Source organism: Enoplosus armatus, chromosome 12 (assembly GCF_043641665.1).
Source record: "Enoplosus armatus isolate fEnoArm2 chromosome 12, fEnoArm2.hap1, whole genome shotgun sequence".
Taxonomy (NCBI): Eukaryota; Metazoa; Chordata; class Actinopteri; order Centrarchiformes; family Enoplosidae; genus Enoplosus; species Enoplosus armatus.
This window is the reverse complement of record NC_092191.1, coordinates 20945688-20972930: the sequence shown is the minus strand read 5'-3', so window position 1 is coordinate 20972930 and position 27243 is coordinate 20945688. Positions and strand designations below refer to the sequence as shown.

At 44.9% G+C, this 27243-nt stretch overlaps 1 protein-coding gene across 1 annotated transcript in view; it reads right to left on the bottom strand.

Annotated features, from left to right (window-relative positions):
- The window catches only part of LOC139294475 (stromal membrane-associated protein 1-like), a 77402-nt gene that overhangs the window by 6676 nt on the left and 43483 nt on the right, over positions 1 to 27243 (bottom strand). The window contains exons 7-8 of the mRNA XM_070916384.1: positions 21802 to 21865; positions 14015 to 14136 (exon numbers count right to left, since the gene is read on the bottom strand). Of these exons, the coding sequence (XP_070772485.1) occupies positions 14015 to 14136; positions 21802 to 21865 (186 nt within the window). The remainder of the gene's footprint in view (positions 1 to 14014; positions 14137 to 21801; positions 21866 to 27243) is intronic.

Here is a 27243-nt window from a genome sequence, read left to right as displayed (position 1 = left end):
TGGCCATGATTGAATACCTAAATACTCCATTTAAACATGTTTTTCATTTAACAAAAGAACCACTATTCTCAAATGTTAAATGTTGTTTAAAAAGTTGGGAACATTTTGATTGAAATCTGGAACTGTCGCACCAAAGAAGAAGTAGAATAGAAATCCGACGTTCAATGCCAACTTCCAGTCCTTCAAGTTTTTTGGTGAGCACCAATAAAGTATCCCTAATGGGCTCTACCTCTTGGAAGTCTTTCTCTTGAGCTGCCCATTTAGCTCATTAGCTAAATTTGACATTTATATTCTACATTTTTGCTTCTTACATCGGCCTCAGGTCTGCACTGATACAGGTACAAATACAAACTGTGCATCCAGACTAGGAGTACATTCACTCACACGTGTGCTGTATGAATCGGGGTGAGAGGAGATGAGACGAGACAGGAAACCAGCAGAGAGGCGAAGGGAAGAGACGAGACAAAAATAAAAGAGGAGAGGAGCAAGAGTTGAAAAAAAAAGGACGGGAACGCAGAGAAAAGAACGGAGGAGACAACAGAGGAGACGAATTGTCACTGTAAGTGAGACAGATGACATTAATTAGGCCACTGCAATGAGAGGTAGACATGAGCAGTTGCAGACAGGACACACACACACACACACACACACACACACACACACACACACACACACACACACACACTCACATGAACCTTTTCACTTTTTAAAAAACAATCCTTTCAGGCACACACCCATTATGTCTAATGGATGGAGCTGACAAAAAAGTAACACCTGCTTAAGAGCTCTGTACAGGTGTGTGTGTGTGTGTGTGTGTGTGTGTGTGTGTGTGTGTGTGAAGTGAGGGGACAGAGATTGGAGAGAGAAAGGGGGAGGCGATAGTCAGCTGGACTTCATGAATAAGATAAGGAGAGACAGTGTGATAAACAGCGGCTCCTGCAACACACACGCACACACACACACAAGCACACACACACACTGGTGAATAAACACACCAAATTCAATACACTACAACCGGTCACACACACATTATACATTCTCTCAGTCACACACAAACACAAACCTAATACTGCGCATGCCCATGCATGCACGCGTGCACACACACACACACACACACACACACACACACACAAAGAGCTTTGTGAGTGTGTTGTGCTCAACTGCTTAGCAGGCATAGCTGCTCCCCCTCTGTCTCTCTTTGCTGACTTCCTCGACTGGAGGACGGAGGGAGGGAGGCAAAGGGAGAGATAGTGGAAAGAGGGAGGAGAAAGAGAGACGGGGGGGCGGGGGGGAGGTGGAGAAGAAAAGGAGGGACAGAGGAAGCAAGTCAAGCGAAGGTAAAGAAGAAGGGAGAAATAAGGGAAAAGGAGAAGGAGGGAGGGAGGTGGCCAGGATGCAAAAGGAAGAGTCAAGCAAAGCCAGTTAAGGTGAGTCAGGTGTTGACGGAGGCAGGATGGAGCTTCCTCCCTATTAATAGCTGCGGCGCATTTGCATGATCCGCCTCCTGAGCGGAGGAGTGAACGGAAGGTGAGAACAGGCAGCAAACTGTCCTCGCCCCATCCGTCTGATGTCAGCGAGCTATTTAACGCGACTCAATCAAGGAGCTAAGCCTAGTTGTTGCCAAGCTTGCTCGCAAAGTTGAAAAATACATTCAACAGACTTCACCCCCCCCCCCCCCTCAAACTGCGGTAATTGCCAGCCTTTCAGCTCCCTTCTTCGAGACATATTTGTGGAATGGACGGCGTGACTCAGAGTCTATCGGCTCCGAACTTGTGTGATAAGACCGTCATCCACAATGATTTGGGAAAGCAGCAGCAGCCTGTGTTTTTATGGCTGCCGATAGCGACAAACCCGCAGAGGCATAGTTTTAGTGACTTTCCGCATGTTTCCTCAGCAGCTCTCTCCGCTCTCATCTGTGTTGTGTGCAAAAAAACTCACTGTACGCGACCTTGTATGATTTCCCCCCCGGGGATCAATGAAGTATTTCTGATTCTGACCTGCTCAGCTCACCAAACAGCAGACAGCACACAGCTAGCGACCAGCTGGTGAACACAGTGGAGCCATTTGGCAGCTAAAGAGCCCGGCGCTTCCTCAGGAGTTGGTGGAGGCCGAAACAGAACGAAAAGAACTATTGGACTATTGGAAATAGATTTGCCAGATGAAGCGAGATCACCTCTACAAAAAGGTGTCAGTGTTGTGTTTACAGCGTCTTCTGCTGCCCCAAAAGGGGCCCAAAAGCTGAATCAAGGCCGAAATTCAAATTATGGCAGCGTTTCCCAAACCCGGGGTGCGTGTGACCAGCGTGAAAAAAACGTGGAGTGACACTGAAACTGAAGACCGTCTTCGCAGCAGACATTTTGACACGTGAAACTCAAATAACGTGGTCAAATGCACAGTGCTGCGTTGCATTGATTGCTGGAATAAAGCCGGCGTTAATGCTGTTCGTTCCAGCTTGTTGTCCAGCTGCTTTTTTCTGCCCCGACAAGTCAAAATGTCTGCTGTGAAGAAGGTCTATGAAACTGATTCATTTGGAAAGAATAAAGAAGGACACATGGATCAAACCACCAGCCCTGTAACCATCCGACCTGCAGTCCATAATAGATGGTCAATCCAACTGCATTATCAGAGTCACAGACGTCCAGTGGCCTTTAAAAACATCAATATATCATCGTCAAAGTGAGTGCCCTAGTTACTGGCAAGCAAACGAGACGGTGGAGGTGTTTAGTAGCCGTTCTGTTGCAAAGGTTTCTTCCAAATGAAGGCCTCTTTTGGCATAAATGCAGCTGCTTAAGACTAAACGTTTCCCATCTGGCTTTTCACTCCTTCCACCGGCTGTGACTACCAGACACTCCAGGAGTATTAGCTCCATTTGCGCCGAAAAAATGGAGCAGTGAGGCATTCCAGCCGATTTCTTGCCAGAGCCAAACTGGCGGCCCACAATGTAATGCAGAGCATGTCACATGTGCATCTATGCTTTTCTTATAACACACACACATACACACACATACACACACCGTCCACATAGTGTGCGATGCGTTGCGGGGCTCCTAGCAGCGCATTGTGTGATAGAAAGCCTCTCCAACAAGGCTCCATTCTTCTCAGCCAGTGTTGGTGTTGATGGGTGCAGCCAGAGCCCTGAATTACCACTCTGACAGCCTTTTCCTCACTGTCGCTATTCATAGACCTCTACAGCCAAACAAACACACACACACACACACACACACACACACACACACACACACACACACACACACACACACACACACACACACACACTAGACTATCTTTCTCCCTACGGTTTTCCATCACTGCTTGAAATACTCATACACTCCCCTCTGATAGACCATCTGTGGCTTTAAAACCACAGCAGGCTGTGTGTGTGTGTGTGTGTGAGCTAAAGGATTTGTGCTAATTTACTGAAAACAAAAGCAGGGCTCTGCCTTGGAAATCTGTATTCGAGAAAGAGAGTGACGATAAGGAAGAGGACGGAAAGAAGGAAGAAATCAATTGTTGGTCAGTTCATTACCTCATCCCTCTCTGCCTCCCTCCACTTTTTCGTCTGCTCTCAACAAACTGCATTCATTGCTCCACCCCCCCCCCATCCCTTCTTCAGCAATCAACTGCATTTCCTTCTTTTCTTTTCTTACTTCACTCTCGCCCTACCCCTTCACTCCTTTCTCCTGTCCCCCTTCCTCCATACTCTCTCTCTCATCCATCCTCATCCTCTCGTCATTCATCCTCATCCTCTCGTCCCTCACCCAGTCATTTCTTCCTCCGTCTTTCTTTCTCTCTTTCATCCTGGTTAGTCGTCAAACGCAAACACAACACAACACACTTAAAGCTCAAGCTTCAAGTGCCTTAAACCTGCATTCTTTCTAATGGCCAGCAGGGGGCGACTCCACTGGTTGCAAAAAGAAGTATTTATATACTATTTATATATGATTGTATGGAAGTCTGTGAGGAAAGTGACCCGACTTCAGAAACAGGTAAACAAACCCAAACTTGCAGTAATTCGACCGTAATTGTCATAATAACTGCACTGCTGCAGAAACTTCCTGTGTGTTTCCTGGTGAAAGCTCTCTTCTCTTCTTCGACAGTGATTCTTTTCCAAAGTTTTGTTTGTCCACGCTTGTTCCGAGTGGTCCGCCAATCCTAATCGGACTGTGCTTCGTCTTGAGAAGGGCGCCCCTTGATCAGATGGCTTCGTGTGTCGGATGCATATATCTCAAAAAAAGATATTCCCTCGTCATGCTGGTCTTGAAATGGACTTTTGAAAGAAGGAAGTTTGAATTCAGCTGCCATTTGCTGCTGGGACAGTTTTACCGGCACTCAGGAGGACTATTTGGTCGCCAACGGCTGCATTAACGCTCCTCAATCATCATTACAAACAACTGGAGAAAAAGCCCTGGTGATACGGACAATTATGGCCTGAGGATCGTACTGATTTGGTCAATATAAAGTACTACTTCTTAAAAGACCAACAACTATTGAAACTGTAAACTATGAGCATACAGCTGCAACGTTTGAATCAAATACTGTATATAATACGGCATGCCTTCTGCATACTGAGGGCCAGAGATACGAAGAATATGGCGTTAGTGTGGTCACTATCTGTGTGTATTTAGCTCCTGGTTTTACTAAGACAGCAGCTCATCACGCAGTCAGCTCCTGGACCTGATGCTGATGCTAAATATCTCTCGTAAATTAGAATAATATGATCTTCAGCACATATCTAATTATTAATACACACGTCGATGGGAAACGAAAAGGAGGCATGTGTGAGACGAATCAAGGGCGCACAAGAAATACACACAAGGTCCACGAGAGTGAGCAGCAGGTCCAGCGGAGCCGAGCAGATGGAGGTGGAGATGGTGTTGATGTGGATGTTGATACGGAGGTAAATGCAGCCAAACACACACTTAAATGTCTTAAGGAAAGAAGGAAAAGCTGAGACGCAGTCTGTAGTGATTCTACCGTTGACCGATGGTCAAGTGCAAGTTTGACCATTAGCGTCGCATTTACACCTCCTTTTCAGAGGCGGGGAATTTATCCGGCGAAACTGACAGTTGCAAATTGCTTGACCTCAAAAAAAAAAAAAAATCCAGAGGAATGCATAATCAGCCTCTGCTAACACGTCTCCTATCATTTCCGCGATCCTCCCCTTAAGTGCACATGCAACAGGGAGAGGGGCCTGCGGACGCGAATGACGCGCAAACTGCGACCCTGGCCCTGGGTCTCTTATTGATCGCTCGCACACTGGGCAACCTGTGTGGACCCAGCAGCTTTAGGGGGAGAAAAAACAAACAACCTAGAAAGTGGATGGCTGGTGGTGGTGGTGTCTGCACCATCGCACTTAGTCTGTTTGGGTGGGTGGGACTTCATGCTCCACGTCCTGTGTGTTCCTGCCTTTACCCTCCACCTCCCCCTTACTTGTTCTGTATCATCACTCGCTTTTTCTCCCTCCCCACCACTTCAGGTTAAATGTTTATTTTATTTTCAGTGCTTTTTTTAAATTTTATTTTCTGGGTAAATCCCATTTAATAACTACATTTTCCTCGCTCAGGGTGGGGTGAATGAGAGACAGAGGACAAGACATACAGAGAAAGTGTGTGTGTGTGTGTGTGAGAAGGGGGGAAAGCTGGGGATAACACAAATCCTCCCCCTCCTACAAGGCTGTAATCGTATTTTTGTAATTGACGTATTTGCAGATAGGCGAGCACTCCCCAATGCCAGCTAATAGCTGCACGAATCAGCAGGCTGCCAGCTTCCTCTTTCTTCACGTATCCGGCTAATCACAGCTGTAAAGCAATATCCGCCCGCTGAATCCCAAATTCAGCCCTCCGTATGTGTGTGTGTGTGTGTGTGTGTGTGTGAGGTTGGGTGGATGTGTATTGACTGTCAAACCGGTGTCCTTGCGTGTACTGCTTGTATGTATAGGACAGGAAAGTTATCTGCAAAATAGAAAGGCTGGCGCTGCAATGGCGGCGCCACAGGAAAGTTCGTGGAGTTTCCTCTCGGGAGCATGAAGCTGCTAATTTTAGCGAGCGAGTAAGGGACCAGGGGATACGCTCATTACACCAAGTGTGGCCTGATGGTGGCCCCACAGGAGGGGTCACACCTAAATCCATCGGGTTTCCTTCCTCTAGGAAGCAGAAACACGCACAGGTCATTAGTTTTTGTCAGACGTGTTGGTCACAGACAGACAAAGACAAGGAGGCGATCACAGGCGAGCCTTCCCACCAAGGCAGAGGTGATTACTACCCACATATCACTGTTACACCACAGTCAGTAACGCTTTTCACGCCGTCACCCGCGCTGCACTGGGACACTCTGACCACGACATGGTCCACCTGATTCCCACATACAGGCAGAAATTAAAACTTTCTAAGCCTGTTGTGAGAACTTCGAAGAAGTGGACTAGTGAAGCTGCAGAGGACCTGAAGGCGTGTTTGGACTGTACTGACTGGGATGTTTTCAGGACTGCTACCAACAGTCTGGATGAGTACACAGAGGCTGTGACTTCATATATCAGCTTCTGTGAGGACTGCTGCGTACCAACTCGGACCAGGGTGAGTTATAACAACGACAAACCCTGGTTCACAGCAAGACTGCGACAGCTGAGGTTGGAAAAGGAAGAGGCGTTTAAGAGTGGCAACAGAGCGGAGTTTAAGGAAGCCAAGTACAAGTTTAGCAAGGCGGTGAGGGAAGCTAAACGACTGTACTCAGAGAGACTACAAGACCAGTTCTCCTCCAACGACTCTGCTTCTGTGTGGAGGGGGCTCAGGCAGATCACCAACTACAAGCCAAGAGCCCCCAACTCTGCTAACGACCGACGCCTCGCCAACAGCCTCAACGACTTCTACTGTCGCTTTGAAAGACAATGGGACAGTCCTAACACCATCCCCCACACCATCACCCACCAGCTCCAGCCCAACAGCCCCAACCCCCTCATCACACCTGGGGCTGAACTCTCACACCTCCTACCACCACAGCTGCCCCCCACAGCGCCCCCCACTCCTCCAGCATCAACACCTCTGTCTGTCCTTGAAAGAGATGTGAACAGGCTCTTCAAGAGACAAAACCCGCGTAAAGCTGCTGGACCAGACTCCATCTCCCCATCCTGCCTGAAGCGCTGCGCCGATCAGCTGTCTCCGGTGTTCACGGACATCTTCAACACCTCACTGGAGACATGCCACGTGCCAGCCTGCTTCAAGGCCTCCACCATCATCCCCGTCCCCAAAAAAACAGGGCCCACTGGATTAAATGACTACAGACCCGTCGCCCTGACCTCTGTGGTCATGAAATCATTTGAACGCCTGGTTTTGTCCCACCTCAAATCCATCACAGACTCTCTGCTGGACCCCCTGCAGTTCGCCTACAGAGCCAACAGGTCTGTAGACGACGCCGTCAACCTGGCTCTACACTTCATCCTCCAGCACCTGGACTCCGCAGGATCCTATGCCAGGATCCTGTTTGTGGACTTCAGCTCTGCCTTCAACACGATCGTCCCGGCTCTTCTTCAGGACAAGCTCTCCCAGCTCAACGTGCCTGACCCCACCTGCAGGTGGATCACAGATTTCCTGTCTGACAGGAAGCAGCACGTGAAGCTGGGGAAACACGTCTCTGACTCGCGGACGATCAGCACCGGCTCCCCTCAAGGCTGCGTTCTTTCTCCTCTACTCTTCTCCCTCTACACCAACAGCTGCACCTCCAGTCACCAGTCTGTCAAGCTCCTGAAGTTCGCGGACGACACCACCCTCATCGGACTCATCTCTGGAGAGGATGAGTCTGCCTACAGGTGGGAGATTGACCATCTGGTGACCTGGTGCAACAGCAACAACCTGGAGCTTAACGCTTCAAAGACAGTGGAGATGGTTGTTGACTTCAGGAAGAGCGCAGCCCCACCCGCCCCCATCACCCTGTGTGACTCTGCAGTGGACACTGTGGAGTCCTTCCGTTTCCTGGGCTCCATCATCAGCCAGGACCTCCGGTGGGAGCTGAACATCAGCTCCGTCATCAAGAAAGCCCAACAGAGGATGTACTTCCTGAGGCAGCTGAGGAAGTTTAACCTGCCACAAAAAATGCTGGTTCACTTCTACACTGCCATCATAGAGTCCATCCTCACCTCCTCCATCACCGTCTGGTACGCTGCTGCCTCCACCAAGGACAGACGCAGACTGCAGCGTATCATCCGCTCTGCAGAGAGGGTGATCGGCTGCAACCTTCCATCTCTTCAGGACCTGTACTCCTCCAGGACCCTGAGGAGAGCAGGGAAGATCGCTGCCGACCCCTCCCACCCCGGACACCATCTGTTCGACCCCCTCCCCTCTGGCAGGAGGCTGCGGTCCATCAGGACCAAAACCTCCCGCCACAAAAACAGTTTCTTCCCCTCTGCAGTCAACCTGACAAACTCTCACTGACCCCCCCCCCAGAACACAAACACAAGCTATACGTTATATTAACGTACATCACCCCTGTCCCCACTGCGTTACATTAACGCACCCACCCCCTACTGGACACTTTATCTGGACACTTTACTTTATTCTGGTCACTGCACTGTTGTTATTTATCTTATCTTATTTTTTTTTTTATTTTTTTTTTATTCTTATTCTTATTTTAGCTTTTATATTCTACTTATTTGTTATCAAAACAATAGCACCTTCAGACCACAGCAAATTCCTTGTAATGTATGTTACTTGGCAATAAACAGTTTCTGATTCTGATACTGTGAGGTAACCGCCTTTCCTTTAAACGCTGCCGCAAGCGTCCATGAAAGCCTCTACTGGACATGGCTCAGACAAGCACCATCTCTCCCGGTGAGTTTGAAGGCAACATGTAAGAATCTTCTTTGGGCATTGCCGGTGAATTAATGAATAACTTAACTGACAACACAGAGAATGAAAAAATGTAAAAAAAAGAAATAATAATAAAAAAAAAAGAAATCCTGGCTTTGAGAGCTGCAGTGAGCTCCATCTTCTGAATAGAGGACTGTGGCGGAAACGAAATGTACTGTTTGACATTCAAATAATGCAGTCTCCCAAGACAGACAGTGCTGCCACAGGTGGGGGGGGGGGGGCATGTGAGATCAGCCTGTCGGGTACCGAACAGCCACCGTGCAGCGTCACATCCCGTGCATTCCGTGAAGGGTTGTGTAGCAGTGCAAGGCCTTGACAGATGGCCCAACTCTCCTGCGATGGAAAACGGTCCTTTTTAATAATGACTACAACACCGCAAAGACCCCTCCATGGATCACATGTGTATGCTATCATTATTATTATTGTATTTTAGAAAGGGCCGTATGATAAATCCGGGGCACATGAGATGATTAATGCGATAACGAGGTATTGAGTATGACATTCTTACACTTACATTTTGCAGCAGTCAGACTAATGTCTATTGGACGCAAGGATGCATGGATTTGCTTTGCTTTGGATTTTTTTTTACTGGTCTTTAAATACAGTGTTTTTCTATCGGCGCTGTGCACCAGCATGGTCTTGGCTGCATTTGAACTTATCCAAGTTCATAAATTGCGCTCAGAGACGCTTGTACAGTGTGTCTGATTTACGCATATATTTATACATACCTAACATTGATAAATGAGGCCCCAGGTAAGAACAGAGAGTCGAGGGGAGCACCCAAGGAGTGTAAAAAAGATGAGGATGAGGACATATGAAGGATGAGGAGGAGTGCAGGAGCAGTATTGTATGCACAGATTCAAGGAAAATGTATTCTTGCGGGAGAATGAATGGTGAGTGACGGGAGAGAGGGGGAAGAAAATGGAAGGACAGGGGAGAGGGAGGACATACAGAGGGAATAATGGAGCTTAAGAACAGTGAGGAAAAGGAATGGACTCAATGTAGGCGGAGAGAGGACAGACCGTGACAGGGAGGGTCGAAAAACTACGCTGTAGCAATATTAATAACTTGCATTACTTGTGTAAAACACAAAAAAACGTACACACAAACCTTTGAGGAACGATGACTCTCACACACCAAGTCACAGGAATGATGCAACGCTCTATACTGACAGACTCTCCATCACGCAGCTTTTACGGCTTTGGTATTGCCACTGTTTGATGAGTTAATAACGCGACTCCAGCCATATGAACAGAAACAAAAAATGAAAGTTTATCGACGAACCCTACATCAGGATGGACAAACAGGACTACAATTAACCGCTCATCCGATGAATGGGGAGAACTATTCTTCATGAGAAGCTAGAGCTAAGGAAAAAAAGTCATCATCCTCCACCAACCTGGGAGAAGACATGGAAATGCAGGAGCACCATTGTTCTTGGACTGCATGGTAAAGCTAGTAAGCCTTAGTATTAGTATTTATTGAACACCGTCCAGATGTTTACCTCCCTCATATCTAATTAAGATGAAGTACAGAGCTGCTAACGATATCCTAAACTCTGATATAGCAACATCTGGCACTGGTGTTACACTGGCTTCAACGCAGGCGATGTTTCAGTGTGGAAAGGAGGAAGTACCCTGTGGCCCAATAATGCTAATGATATGCTAACTGTTGGCATGGAAGTAACCCTAAGCTACTACTGTAGGTAACTAGATAGCCGGGTATGCTAACATTAAAGCAGACAAACACACTGTTTAACATATTCCTCACGCATAAGCTCTTGTGACTTTGTTTTTTTGCTAAAAAAAGGACTTCACCCTCCAAACTGCTCTCACACCGCTTTGATGTCCAAAATGAAGGAAGCGATTTTATATGACCCCGCTCTGCCAAATGAGAAGCAAAGCCAGGACAGCTTTCCTCTCCGTATCCATTTTTGCCATTAACAAAACTAGCCATAACCAACCGTAGCCACCGCACGAGTGGCCACTCTGTCACCAAGCTTTTGTGAGGAAACGCGAGTGAAACACTCTAGTGCCACTTTCGAGTTCCGACATGGCACTCACTGCTGCGTTCACGTCACATGAGATGGATGGTAAGATGTAGTGTGAGGGTTAAAAATAATGTGCATTGCCAATATAGCACTATATGCATTAAATTTGGCTTGGCAGACTTTTGTTTTTTTGCTGTAATTACGACTTGGATTTTGACGTTAACTCTACTTCACAAGTTGGAAACTGGTTGTTGTGGTAACTGCAATATGGCATGAACGCTGCATAACCCTACAGAAAATGAATGGAGTTCTGCTGTTGAGTAAATCTAATGTGGAAGTGTTGGAAGATCTCCAACATACTCGTTCCTGATAGTGTTGCCCCGCGTCACCTGTGAACACCAAACCAGGGCTTTAAAAAGGGGGAGAAAAAAAGAGGATAGTGGAGGAGAACTTTGGATCAATGAACACATGGAGATGAGCAGAGGTGCGAGGCAGGCACGGAGCTGCAGTAGATGGGGCGACGAGGAGGTGAGCGTGGGGGGGGGGGAGTAGAGGGTAAGTGGGAGGCTGGTAGTGGCAGAGGGGGAGCTTGCAGTTACAGCAGCCCATAATTGTTCTTCATGCCTGGGTCCCCAGCGAGTCACTGCCTGGTCTGGTCCCAGGAGGCTCGGAGATGTGTATGTGTGTGTGTGTGTGTGTGTCTGTACCAGTGTGAGATATACAATTTCAAACCTAGGAATAGGTCAGAGTGAAAGAATGAATGTTCAACTCAGGCATGGGTCACTGTGAATTTGTACTTTTGTGTATGTTTGCGCGTGTGTATTCTGCTCTTATACTATATGAACTGCACATCCTGTCACCGGTTTGTGTTCTGTATTTATCCTGTGACTACAAATGCGCAACTGCTACTATGCATCTTCTGAGTGTGTGTGTGAAGAAAAGTGTGTCCTCATTTCCAGCCTAGCCGAGGCTGAGGCCGAGGTCGAAGGCCACGCTTAAGAGACCACAACGGCATTTCAAACTCAGCGCCTCTCCTTGAAAATGTTTAATTCAACCAGCCTTGCTCGTTCCCTGAGACTGGCTGGGTGAGGGAGCAAGAGAGGAGGAAAGGAAAAAGGAGTGAGGACAAATATCTGGAAAACAGTCAAGAGTCAAGAAAGTCATCAATTCTTTTTTTTTTTGTTTGTTTTGTTTATTTCCATTTTTGTCCTCTCTCTTTTTATTTCTGTTTACCCAGAAAATTAAAACCATCCAATACGGCTACAGACACTTATTGAACACACAGCCCCCTTTCGGCTCTCCTCCATCCATCCATCACTTTATTTTTTTTTTTTCCACATCTGTGATTTTTTTTGATGGTGCTATTGCAATTTCATTTGTGACTACTTTCCAGGAACCCTAGGCCTGTATTTGAGTGGTCTGTATTGTATTAAACAAAGTTAGCTTCTATCAAGCATAATCACAAATTGAACAGTAGTATTTCTGTTTCACCATTAAAGAATCGTGTGAAATGATGGAGTTGTTTGTTTTTGTTTGTTGTGGAGGTCCTCCAAGCCAGGGTTTAATAAAAAAAAAAACAAAAAAAAAAAAACAGCTTCTAAGTAGACGTCGCTCGTTTTCTACAAACAAATTGTCATCATCATGGCGTTTCAAAGTGGTGTTGTGTTTATTAATAAAAGCTACATACTGTAGTTGTCCACTTACGGAAATAACAAACCTTCGATGAGTGATGTCCGACAATGGAGTTAGCTAAAAGTAACCTGGTAAGCTATGCTTTGCACATGCTAACACGTAGGCCAATTAGATTATATTAGGCAAACACAACAGTAATTATTTGGTTTATCAAACCAAAGAAAGTTGCATACCGAACCGGACCTCCTGTACTAACAGGTTCAGGATGAATACACGGACAGCCATAAATACAGCTGACAGCTCTGCACTCAAGCTGCTTGGCTAACGTTAGCTTCCCAGAAAGATAAGACAAGCTGCTTTACAACCCTTAATACCGTTCCCTATTCAGAGCTACAGTGTGAAAACAATGAGATCCCGAATACTGTTCACTTACAAATCAGTCACTGACACGCTAGCTGCAAGCTACCGGGCTGAAACTGACGTGAGGCGACCAGCTCGATAGTTTACAAAGAGCAAAAACTCCCCCAAACAGCATTTAAAGATGCTACCCTGTCTTATCAACCATCCAAACGTTACAATGGTGCTTCTCCCTCGACAAAACCATCGCCGACTGAACTCAATTAACGCAGCCACCAGTACGCAGAGCGCACATAAACCAGACTACAGCCAAGAGTTTCATTTTACAGTTTGGCCGGCTCGTTGAATTCACATGAATTAGCGACAGCCGGTGGCAGTTGTCATTTTAATCCCTTTAAGTTCGATTTGAAAATTGCAAACGATCAGTCTTTCAGGCATAACTGCCATTTCGTTCTCACGCTCTCTTTTCTTCTTTAAATTTCTCTTCGCCTTTGGCTCATTCCCTCTCAATCTTTGCCTCGCTCAGCTTGTTGTCATTTTACAGGGCTGTTGAAAGTATTTCATGCGAGTAATCTTCCCCATCACAGTTTACCCACCTGTTATTTGCTCGGCTGCGTTAGGCATAAACAACATGTAGATGGCAGGTTGACGATTGATTTCATTGCTTGTTTTGTATTTTATACTCGGGTTGTATATTTGAATCTGATTCCACGACAAAGATTAGAAGGGTTACCTTAAAGTACCAGTCCCAGACAAATTCAGTGAAATAAATTATTATTGCTATACTATATAAAAGTATTATAATTGTCACATCTCTATAACTCCCAGCTGCTATTTTCATTGAAGCAGTTCCCCATTATTCCTCTTTCTGTCACGTAGGCCCACACTCTTTCTCTCTCTGAAGGACATTGGTCAGAGTCATTCAATAAAGGAGAGTCTATGACAGTTTGCTTTGATATGATCCTCAGAGAGTGTGTTTCTGCACGTATAAGGGAGACGGCGTGTTTGTGAATATGCCTGTGTGTGTGTGTGTGTGTGTGTGTGTGTGTGTGAGTTTGCATCATGGGAGTCTCTGCAGACTCCCTGTGTTGCAGTCTGCCTGCGGTGATAAGCAGATGATGAAAGTGAAGTGTGTGTGTGTGTGTGTGTGTGTGTGTGTGTGTGAGAGTGTGTTTGTTACCTGAGCCTGCTGTGTGCTGTTGGACGAGGGGAGAGGGTTGGAGACCATTGGTCCAAAGATGTCCAGTTCGTCGCTGATTGGTGCAGCACCGCCCGATCCCTTCCCACCGCCCTCTGGAGCATCTGAGAGAGAAAGAGAGAGAGAGAGAGAGAGAGAGAGAGAGAGAGAGAGAGAGAGAGAGAGAATATATATATATATATATATATGACTGAATAAATGGCATCCAAGCAAACAGGTCAGCTGAGCAGACAGAGCTGTAAATTCTGTTTATGACACCTGGTGTAATCCCCATGTGAACATTTCTTAATTGGGTTGGGAGATTATTTACGTACTCTTGAAGTTTACATTGAAATGCTGCAAATTCTGTGCGTACACAGCATAACCTTGCGTGCGTTATATGAAGTCCTATGTATATCCAGAAAGGTTTTGGCAACACAGCGCACGATGATAATCAGATTCAAAGACGATCAAAAGCTCCAGAACAGCCACAAAAATGGACCTAGTGGTGATGACATTTAGGACATTTATATTACTCGACTAGAGTAGTAGATTAAAAACAATGTGAGCTTTTCAAAGGATAAGAATGGATGAACAGGCATAAAGGGAGGTTAATAAAGACAGAAAAACAGTACAAGGGAAAGCACTGACACTAATGGGAATTATTCAATACGACCTTTACATGCATATGCAAGGGTTATTTATGAGATTTTTGCATTCACACACATTTCCAAAATGCCCCACACAGCTGAATTTACAATTACCATGCTGGTTAATTGGAACATCCTCAAGAAAAGTCTGATGACTGCACTCCTTCGATAGCTTTGCCCTGAAAATGATTTCATTCATGCTTCTCCTTTTGCCCTGGGAAAAATACTTCCGAAATAATTGTGTGTAATTGCAAATATATTTGACATTGTGTCACAGAGCTGGTTTAGTTTCATGTGTTTTCATTAAAGCGTAGTTGAATTAACAAGGGTCTAATATTGTACAACTCTAAAAGGGCACATTCTGTCTGTCAGAGAGCTAATAAAGCTTCAAAAATATGAATTGAACAATGGAAGAGGATATTTCTTTTTTTTTTTACAGATGGTTCAAAGCAAACATTTTCCTTTTGTTTTGCTTAAAATTAATACACATTTTTCATGACAGACCTTTTGAGATGTAGTCGCAGAAAGGGCACAGGTGTAAGTACTAAAATTTAATAATGACGGCTGACGTCCGGGGCCCTAGTATTGTATCACGGTATCATCTCTGGCCTGGTTTACTGGTGCTTCTATATGGAACAGAGCCATCATCATTGTTATTAGTTTAACCTTTGTGTTTCCTGCTCTGACAAGTCAAAATGTCTGCTGAGAAAAAGCCATATGTCATATGTCAAAGTCACACACCAAAAAAAAAAGGATACTGGAATGGTCAAATACATGGCGACCAGTGATGGTTTACCCTGCTCTATTCTTTAAGTTTAACAACTAAAATGTATATCATAGAGAACTGTCTCAAGCTGTCGTTTGATCATGTAAGTGGATATTTTGTACACCCTATGATTACCGCCTGCGTGGCATTATTTACTTTGTACCACTTCAGCACTGAATATGACTGTAAGACTAAAAGAGTAAGACTTAAAAAGAACTGATATCATATATCATATATATATATGAAAGTTTGTTTGCTTCCTTTTAGAGAGTGGGATGAGACAATCAATCAATATCAATCTCATGTCCAGAACTAGTCTAGTATAGAACTGGGGTCAGGGCGTGGTTAGCCTAGCTTAGCATGAAGCAGGGTGACACAGCTATCCCGGCTCTGTCTAAAGTAAAAAAAAAAAATGCCACTGAGCTCGCTAATTAACATGTTATATATCTTGTTTCCCCCCCTGCTTCCAGTATTTATGCTAAGCTAGGCTAACCATGTCATGAGTCGAGATATTGAAGACAGCAAATGAGCGTATTTCCCAAACTACTGTTAGTTGTAACTGCATCATTAATATGGCTGATCTTTAAGTTGTAACGGCATCGTTAATATGGCTGATTTTTAAGTTGTAACAGCATCGTTAATGTGGCTGATCTTTAAGTTGTAACAGCATCGTTAATGTGGCTGATATTTAAGTTGTAACAGTAATATGGCTGATCTTTAAGTTGTAACAGCATCGTTAATGTGGCTGATCTTTAAGTTGTAACAGCATCGTTAATGTGGCTGATATTTAAGTTGTAACAGCATTGTTAATACGGCTGATCTTTAAATTGTAACAGTACAGAAAAACTGTGTTGTCCAGAGAGAAATCTGTTCCCATGGTGCTTAAGAAGAAAGCCCCAGTACACAATGCACAGTCTTCTGAGAGTCAGCGAGACAGTGATGGAGAGGCAGAGAGAGAGAGGGGAGGAGAGGGAGTGTGTGAAAGGGAAGAGAGAGTGAACTGTGTGTGTGTGTGTGTGAGTGTGTGTAAGAGCGAGCGAGTAGCAGAGGTCATTTATATAACCACAGCGATGAAACATCCATAATTTAGCCCTTTTAAAGTGTGAACAAGACTGAGCTCATTTAGCCAGACAGCAGGGTACAAGGAAAGCCATTCACCGTGAGAAGGCCAGAAAGAACCCTCCACATCTTATTAAAACTCATTTTCAAAGACTTACTTTGATTGTGACATCTCCCGTCCTGATATGCAAACTATTGATTGTTGCCCGTTATCCATCTTGTGATGCTTTCATGTCATTTATGAGCTTGGCTTTTATTTTGAAAGTTAAATGACTTTGTAAATTGCCGTAAAGAAGTGCTTGAGGAATAAAGCCTATTATGACTATGATTATTACTTTAGGGGCTGACAGGTGTGAGTCACATTGTTACATATTGAAATAGAGTGAAAAATAGGATTTCATGTGCATCAATTACCCTCCTACCACTCCCCCCACCCTTAGTGAAAAACTAATTCACCCACTGCCATGGAAATGAGCCACAGGGAGAAAAGGGTCCATCATCCCAATCATCGCTGCCATGAGCCGCTTCTTGAGAGCACTCTCGACTTCACCATGGAAACAGACCAATAGTTCAGGCTGGGGGAGTGTTTTATAATCACCCTGCACCCCCATTGCCCCAAGTACATTCACACACACACACACACACACACACACACACACACACACACACACACACACACAGATTCCCAGTATCCTCAGTGAATGCAGCGACCTCATTCAGCAGTGGGGGGCTGTCACATTGAGGACTTGACCACCACCACAAGGGGTAAAATATCGGGCTTGATTAAGCCACGCATTGACTCTCATGCAATATTCTGATTAGTCTTCACACAAATACGTGTGGAAATGTTTCATGATTGTGTCGTCCCAATGGTCGAAACGCTGCAGGCTTTTTCCAGCCTATCAATAATAACATTCACTGGGTCTTTGCAGTGCTGGTACAGCCATAAACCCACAAGTGCGTTCTTTTAACCCACTTTTTTTCCCCCAAAAAAACACAAGTCACAACTAGGGCGTGAAACGCAGCTCGCCCGCTCCCCTGCGAGTGATCCGGGATCAAGGGAGTGCAGAAAAAGGAACACGAGCCCAGTTGGTGTCCGCAGTCATTAGCGGCTGGTGGACGGTACCTTTATAGAGAGGGAAGTGTGGAAAGTGAACACAAAATGACCTGCTACAGGTACAATGTGTTTGTTTACAGGTGATAACAGGAAGTAAGACACCACCTCCTGCTGTGCTCCCCGAATGAGCAGTGATATCAAACGGTGAGCAGATAATGCAGCAGTTTATATTGTGGTGTCTGTGTTTTAATGCAACTTAGCACACATTATTAATGGCTTTTCGGGGAGGGAGCCTGTGCTGCAGAAAAACAGCCCGCATTTCCGAAGTTTTCGAGTGTGGAACAATTATGTAACCAGAGTTCCAAGCAAGCAAACAAACCGAGGGTGGACACTCGCTTTGTTCACGCAGTTTAAGTCTGTTAATGCAAAGTTGGATGATGGCAAAATCTTAGTGGTAGTGCCTTTACAGTACAAGGCAGCGCTGTGGGGGCATATCGTTTGGTTTCAGCAATTCGATGAATTGCCAAAGAACGCAGGTTCTGCATTATTACCTAATCTTGCGGGCCTGTCTTATAGAGGAATTAAACATAACATTGACAAGGACAGTTGCTCCTACAACAGAGGAGACAACATGGAGGAAGAGTCCTGTTCATTCTCTCAGGACACAAGCGTCAATTCAGGGTGTCGGGGCCATTACAGCAGGGGAGGGCCGAGGCAGAAGTGAAAGGGACGTAGAGAGAGAGAGAGAGAGAGAGAAAACAGAAACAAACAGACAGGGGTGCTCCATCAATAAAAGGTTTTGAAATGGATTCGGTGGCTCCTGAAGAGATCTATTTTTGGCAGGGTAGAACATCTCTGAGACGGCATTTGTCATCATCCGACTCAAAAGCTATCACACAAAATCCAAAATCAATACGTAAAATACGTTTCAAAGAATGCGCCTTCTTCTATGATATTTGATATTTAACAAAAAGCCAATATTGGTCTATTTGTTTGGCAAACCAAGGAGAAAAATGCAAGGATGTGTGTAAAAAAAAAACAAACACAATGCTTAACTGTATGGTCTCACAACATTGCTTTTTACTTTCATTCCAGCGCAGGCTGCTAAACTGAATTGAATTGAACAGAGGAATTGACAGAAACACACACAGACAGAGAGTGGCTCTTTGACAGCTGCAGAGTAAGGTAACAGAAGACAAGGAGGAATGGGGGGGTGGGGGGGGGGGCGGTGCTGAAGGCATACTGCCACGTATTTGACTTATTGATTATGTGTGAAATCTCATCCACTCGACATGGCTGCAAGGTGTGTGTAGCATTGGTTATTTATAGCAGGGCGTCCACTCTCACTCTACCACGCTGCAGTGGGGAACGTTGATCAATGCCGTATCCACTGGCTCTTTCTTCTGTCAGCGCAGCTTACCCTCAGCAAAGTCTAATACAATACGGCATTGTGTTGGGAAAACACAGGGTGATTGCATATTACAAATTTATGGCGGAAGCTCTGCCGTGTTTTGACCGAGCGTGGGGGCAGAATCTCCCGGTGGCTAACGGGCCAAGACACATACCGTGTACTCAAAATGTCACAGGTTTGAATCCAGCTTGTGACCTTTGTTGAATGTCATATCCTCGGTGCATTCAATCCGGACCGGCTATTCTGCCGTTGTGTTTCTTCAATTAGGCACAAATGCCATCAAAATGCGTGCATGCAGGAGGTAAAGAACACGTGATCCGTCCCCTCCCTCTAAACTGATGAGGGTTTGGGGGTTTTTTTTAATGGTGGTTTCAGTAATTCTGGCTGATTAGACCTCTTGCCTGGTTGAAGTTGGGTCGGGCCGCTTCTGGGAAGCATGCTGAGGTCACCAAACTCCATGTATTGTCATAGAGGTTGACAGGAAATTGCGCAACAAAACTAACAGGAAAGTAACACAAATGGCAATCAACCACAGTCTGTACAAACTGACACAAGCCGGACGGTGCATATTTTAAAAAGCAAAATTAAAGTTCAGGGTGTTTATGGCTGTTCCAACTGGACACACTCGATAGCGGGACTAAAAACCTTCGGGGCGAAAAAAGTAATAATACTTTGTCGGTTTTACTTAGTTGACACTGACGCAGAGTTCAGGTGTTAGTTGCACTTGGGTTCTTGCAGACTTGGCTTTTCTAAGCAAGGTGTCGCTAAAACCTTCCACGTGATACACGCCGTCTTTGGCAGTCTGCATTACTGCGAGAAGAGACAAGGACACCCAGCATGACAGTAGAAAGCAAAAAGCTTTTCTCCCAACTGTTGCCATCGGACCCAATCCTCCCCGAGAGCCTTATCAGCCCTCTTGGACAGGATACCATCATCCAGACTTGTGGATTGAGGCGGCCACTGTCCACTGTCACCTCCTTGGGCAAGAGACGAGGGAACCTGCCCATGAAATACCTCAGAGAGCAAAATGTGGCAGTTTGGCGTCTATTCATGTCTGCAACTGCGGCATGTTGCAGCAGTTCATCCCCATGGGGGAACTTGGAGACCGTGTAATCTGCTGCTATTGTGAAGTAGTTCCTCACATCGCTGAAGGATCCTGGTATGCTCTGTTCCTGTACGTACATCCCGCCTTAAGGTTAAGGCGGGATGTACGCCTGCTCTCATCCATCATGTTGACAACATGTTGGGCTTTACAGAAAGTGAGCAGAATCTTTTGTAGCTGCAGCTCTAATGTCAGAAGTGAAGTTTGGATGCAAGGTTCCTCCTTCTGAAGAGTTTGATTTGCAGTTTCAAACGGGGGGAATGGCCCGTTTCAAAAAGGGAGCATATAGCTTTGATTGTGAATCAATCAAGAACTTGTAAACCTTCTCAGGTGTTGTCATCTCTTTGTCTTCTTTGTTCCTTTTTTTTTTTTTCTTCTCTGCCTTCTCTTGAGAGAATGACTTCTGTTTTTTTAACCCACCTCTGTTTCTCTGTTTGCTGAAAGACAAACGCATTCAGGTCAAACCCTTTTGGGTTGGAGGGTGAGGGCCCGTTTCCATCTGCTCAGGCGGCCCCACTCTGCAGACCAAGCCCTTACCAGGGCTTGACAAATGCGTAATGTCTCTTGAAATGACATTGTGCATCCCCGCTATTTATTATATTTGTATTTACACATACATATTTGTTTTTCGTAGGTGGGTGACGGCAAGGGTAATGGACCTCTGTTTTTACATGTTTTGACGACCCATTCCAATTATTTTGTTATTTCTGTTCCTATTAGATTAAGGACCAAACCAGCTAATGGTAGACATCCCACAATGATCCTTAATAATTTCACAACTTAACTGAAATGTTCCAAGATTTTTCATAACTTCATCATTGCACTTGATTTTTCTGAAGGCGACAAGTCTACCATATTCTCAAGTGAGTAATACGGGGTGTAAGATTGAATTTTCTAGCAATGTGTTTTAGTTAAATTAACTCACATTGCCCAATTTCCCCAAAGAATAAATTCTTTTCTTTTACTGTTTGGAATACACATTAAATCATAATTAGATAGTCCAGTACATGACAGAACTGTTGGGTGGATTTAACTGAGGCTTGCCTCCAATGATGTATTAACTGCCAGATGGTATAATAAGGTCTCTGTACATGACTCAAATAAAGCCTGACAGCATTAAACCTTTCCCCTTATAATGTCACACATTATTTAACCTGCAATTAATACAATATCAATCAAAAAAGTGTATTATATCCCCCCCGCATAAATGGTTTCATTTACATATACAGTGTTTCCCCTTGGATGGATTTGGAGCAGCGGTTGGAGCATTTACATCCGCTGGGTGTGTGGCCCTCGCGCACAGTAAGCCCCCCCCCCCCTCCCTCCAGGAAGAAGAAAACCACCGGTGCATGTGGAACACCTACTATCTTTGTGTCGAGATGAATCTTCCACATGTTGTTTATTTCACAGATATGTGCTTCTTTGCGCGTTCCTATCAAATGATTGCGTTTGCTGTAACGTTACCGTGCGACACTCACATAAAGAATGATAATCCTGAGTCCGTGTTCAGCATTGCTCGCTTCATTGTTGATGTCTACCCGCTGCTCGCTGCCATAATCGTTGTGCTGACGTTATCAGGTGAGCGCAAAGTTTCTCGTTATACCGTGAAGTTACTAAAGAGATAAGATGGAGCGCTCTCCTGTCCTATAGGGGAAACACTGATATGTGACACATGAGGCGGACATCTGAATACAGACTGACAAGTTACTGTGTTGTAAGTTGGTAGAAGGTTGGTCGGGTCTTACCCAGGCCGAGCAGGTCCACCGCTGGCTCTGTGCTTTCCTTGGGATTGGCTCCACACTCAGACTGCTGAGAAAGACAAAGACAAACAGAAAGGTCAAAAACAAATAGTCTAATGTCCAACTTGCCCCAGTTTCTCAATTTTACAGTATGTGTCTATTTAAGTTTTGATACAGAAAACCTGGTATCTATTAAAATGTAGTATATTAGATAGTAAATGTCACCCACTGGCCATATGATGGAGATTTCCGCCAGACTATAAACCCATTTCCACTGCAGATTTCATTCATCATGATTAGATTTAAATCATTTCTTTATTATGCAGGCTTTACAGTATATCCTGAAAGTTCCCCCAACCAATGAGTGGACGTTTCGAGCGGAATCCATTAACCTGCATTTCAAATGGAAAGTTGTTCTTCTTGTTTAAAGGATACCCTGTGGAGTTTTTGATCACAAGTCACACTACGGTGCATTGTTTTGGGGGCCTGAGTCCCTGTTTTGTTTTTGTCTTGCTCTCTACTATCGTGCACATATGCCAGCTGCTGAGAGTTTCATGCATTTCCACTGATAGCTGGTGGCAGTTATGCCCCAAGAAGAATGACAATGCGCTAACAAAAGGCGGGGGGCAGCAGCAATTCATTCATTCCTTTTTGGCCACCTGGGCTGCGAGGAACAAGCTGTAAATATCATACTGACATATCGTCACCTTACAAAGTTCATATGGTGAACATGTCAGCAAACCGTTCCCTGTTTGCATGTCCAGAAGACATGGGGCAACACAAGCGAGCGAGTTTATCCGAGATTTTCATAGAAAGCAGCCGCATGCTGCTGGAGACGGGTTGATGAGATGGGGGTGAAAGTGAGCCAAAACAGTTACGTTGCAAAACAATGAGCCGAAAGAAGCTAAAACGCTCAGTAGGGCTGAGGGGAACCACAGAGCCAGGTGATAATTCTCTGTGTGCGACACCGTTCACATTACATGTAATTAATTTGCTGGTAATCTAAAAATATTGATTAGTGCAGCTTTAACACAGGGTGCAAAATATTCCAAAAAAAAAAAATCACTATGCAAATGTTTTATGAGGAAAGAAATGCATTGAGTGCAGTAAGCTGGGAGGGATCAAGGGTACTCACAAGGGGGTTTTGTGAGAAACACTGAATGTAAACTGTTTACAAGAAAACTAACCGGGGAACCTTGAATTTAGAGACAGGAAGAAGCTTCTAAAAAGGCTCCTCGCTCTGCATATTATCAAGTTACTATTGGAAAGGAAATCTGCTCAATCATTCACAAGCGCAAAATAGAAAGACTTCCCTGGAAGGTTTCTGGAACGTCTGGCAATGTTAGACATATGTATGCTCGTAAAGCAAAAAGCTACAGCAGTAAGTCAATGACCTGACACACAAAATCCATCAACGGCGATATTGATAATCACCTATTCTTAGTCATATGGAGTAGGAAATACCAAATATTTGCTTACACCTTTCAGATTTTTGTCAGTGCTATACTGCCTCGGCGATATTGCTTCTGACAAGTAATCATACTAATTGAGTTTTTAAATTGAAAGCAAATTGGGGGAGTAAACCAGGGGGGAAAAAAAGAGGTAGTGTAGGAGGAAGAGGCGGGAGTAAAAGGATGGAGGAGGATGAAGGAAGGAGGATGGGGCTGGATGGAGGTGGAGTGAGACTGGGGAGAAAAAATGTGGCGAGGGAGAGAGAGAGAGTATATAGGCTTAACACGTGGGCCATGAGAGAGCTACAACGCCAGTAACAAACCCAATTTCCCCCCCCCAACAAAAGATCGATGGACCACATTAAATTCAATGTCGCTCCAATCCGAGGCAATGAAAACAATTACCGTGTCCACGCCTAATCAAGAATGCATTGGCTGTGACTTGGTGTGTGCGGGGAGCGCGGCAAAGCCTGGACGGCGGCGTGAATCGCAGCAGGAAGGTCGTTTGTGTGCGGCAGCGGAACGTTATTTCAGTGACCAGTCACAGCAAAAGATTCTCGTCAGAGCGGGCAAAAAAAAAAAATGACAGCTATTATTAGAGGAAACTCTCAAAGAATCAGAGGATTTCGCTGGGAGACCTAATCTCCATGACAGGTGCATGAACATTAGCATTGAGCACTGACAGTGATAAAGCGTCAGGTTATAAACGTCACTGTGTATATCACCAGTCAGCTGGTGACCAAGCAGCTGATGAATGATGCAGCTGATGCCAGTCAGCGATTGCAAGAGCAACTTGAGTTCTCTGCTTGAACTAATGCAATGCTCCACTTCTTGCAGCATTTATTCATTCAAAGGCCGCATCACAGTTCCAGATTATGCTTTCCTGTCACCCTCCTTAAACAATGGCCGTGAAAAACTTCAAGAAATTCTTTAGCAACGCTTCAGAGGCAAGGTTTTCTCTGGATTCCAATACTTCAGTTCAGGGTTTCTGCCGATACCTATCCATTCCAGTCCTCTTTTTTTCCCTCAAATTTAAAATCTGTGACGCTCACTGAGTGGATCTCTTGGAATCATTTTTATGTAAAACTCCCACTATGGCTGGATGAAGGTAACTGACAGAAGAACCACTGAGTATCACAGTAACAGCGACGAACTGTACTCAATGTGGTCGTTCACATCTGGCCGAAACCCGATGTGCTTCATCCGGTCAGCATCGGCACCAACACTGACGTGGCAAATGAGATTGATGCATCCTTGACCATGAGATTTAGGGAAAATGTGTACATCGACAAAATATCATTACAAGCACAATGCTCAAAAAAACCCATTATTATTATTATTATCAGCCAAACTCATGTTGGTCAAACCACAGTACGAACTCCTCCTCGGGAAAGCCCCGACCTCCATTAAGAAAACATTTTATGGAATGCCTCTCCATTTGATTTCAGACATTTCAGACCATGCACAGTGCTACAAAAAAGAGATTACATAGCCTTTCAATGCTGCATCCTACACAGCTGCTGCGAGACAGAGGAGAAAGAAATAAGAACATCCTAAATGTCACTCTACATAAAAAGCTTAAATTCCCCGCTATATGTTCAGAAGGATTTCGACAGACATGCTGCCAATATTCTTTTCGAAACGCTGGCAGCCAAGTTGGGTTTTCATTTGGTGATCCAGGATGACACCAGGTAATGGAGCCGACGGAGGGCTAGCGACATATTGTGATTGGGTGTCAGGGTCGGTTGTGTTTGAAGAGAGAGAGAGAGAGAGAGAGGAGGTGGAATTGGAGGGGAGGCCAGCAATCGATTGGCACCCCCACCCCCAGCCCCAAACCCCTACGCCCGTGCCTGTTTGAAGGAAAAGCACTGAGCAAACCAAACCCCTCTGATGACTGCTGTCACATCACATCGCTGTCAAATACACACCAGACAAAGCCGTCAGCTGTCACGCTGCACATCTGAGCGGGGGGGGGGGGGGGGGGGGGGGGCAAAGTCTGCTGTATGTTCCTCCCTGATGTACTCAACAGCTTCTGCTGAAGCCAAGACAACATGGGTCCCTTTCAATCAATATATATATATATATATATATATATCAACACAGAACATTTACTATTTGCACGACACCTTGTGCTATGGAAACGTACATCATGCTGAATTTACCATGTGTACCATTATTTGAGACTTGGTCATTATTTGAATACCTTCTTAATGTGACAGTAAGGTACATACAAGGTTATGAGGATACTTGATCACTCAAGTGTTCCAACTGTAAAAAAAACAAAAAAAAAAAACCAACACCATGTTACAAAAAACAAGTGAAAACCATTTATTAATTTATGCCACGGCCAGCATGGAAACAAACGCCAAGGGACCCATGAGGCAAAGAATTAATCAAGAAAAGGACGCAAGCTGCCAGAAATGGTAATATTGTATATAAATATTCATTAGGTCCATGAAACTGGACCTAAGATCCCTCGGGTACCTGTGGCATCCTAATTACATCAAAGCATGATATAATGCGATTATAAAAAGTGCTTGATGAGACGATAAGCGGCAGTTTGAAAGCAGGCAGCAGCTTGTGTATCTGGCATTTGTGCTTTGCATGCGGCTTGTGTTGAGCGGACAGTGCGGACTGGCATGACATTTCGTTTCTGTAGATCCCGACCACCTACAGCACCCGCGCAACAGCAGGTCCAACAATGTGGAAGGAAGGGGGAAAAGGAGGCCGCCGTCAAGGCAGCTGAACGACACAATAACGAGCGAATAATGTGGCCGATGATGTGGGCGAAACTGAAAGGGCAAGGTTTCTCAGAGAGGAGTTACCCCGAGCTCAGGATGGGTTTTCAAGCGATATCTCCCCTTGGAGACGGCGTAAAACAGAAACAAAAATATTATCCGTCTAATCTGCTCAAGGACAGCGCTTATATTTTGAAATAGGTGAAAATAACACTTGTACCACCCTGACAAAGGCAATGTAGCTCTTAACAACTGAATGGACCAATGACTGAATAACTCCTTGGTTGTTCAAATCTGGGATTTGAACAACCAAAGAGTTATTCAGTCTTGGTTTTACCAATTGACAATTATCTCTAAAAATCAAACTAGACCTTTTTATGCCTCCACTTCATCCATTCCTCATTATTGTGACTCCCTACATTTAGCACTTTGTCAAAAAAAAGAACACATCTGTATCTGTCTGAGGCTGCAAATTGGTCCAAAAAGAAGCAGCAACAATTTTCACTCCAAGAGAAGAAAATGCTACTCCCAACTGCTTCAAGGGTACAGCTTCTATTTATATACACACCATAAGGGCACACACTTAAATCAACAGAAAAAAAGCTCTTCTCACAATCCTTAAGACTAGATCTGCTGTTACGGGTGAGCGTGCATTTGCTCCACTAATTCTGTACCATCTTCATCTTCATGAGAATCAGCTAAAAACACACCTCTTTAAAACACACTTGTGACTGACTGACTGACTTAAATCATTTCATATCCCCTGGACTACATGGTTTCACAATCTGCTCCCTGGGTTGTTTTTTTCACCTGTCGCCCCATTACCCTTCCCCAGTGCATTTAGTCTATGTGTTCCCTTCTCTCAGTGCCACTTCGTCCTTGTACCCTGTGTCAGTCAGTCCAGCCTTTTCCGAGTTGTTTGGTTCTCTTGGTATTTTCTGGATCTCTGGATTTCTTGGACCTTTGTTGGAATTTTGATTCTTGCCTGCTCCGTGTTGGATTTGCTTGCCAGTTTGGACAGCTTCTCCGGACTTGACCTTTGCCTGCCTCACCATTCCCGTAAGCTTTTGTACATTTTTGTGTGAATACAATCACTGTATGGCACCATCTCTGCCTCTGGCGTCTGCATTTGGGTCCTATGCCCTGTGTGTTCCTTCTTACCCTGCTTGCCGGCCAACGCCACTTCGACGTTACTATTAGCTGCGCAAATACAAACAGAAAAAGGTTGAAGGTATGTGGTGCGAAAATAATCCAGACAC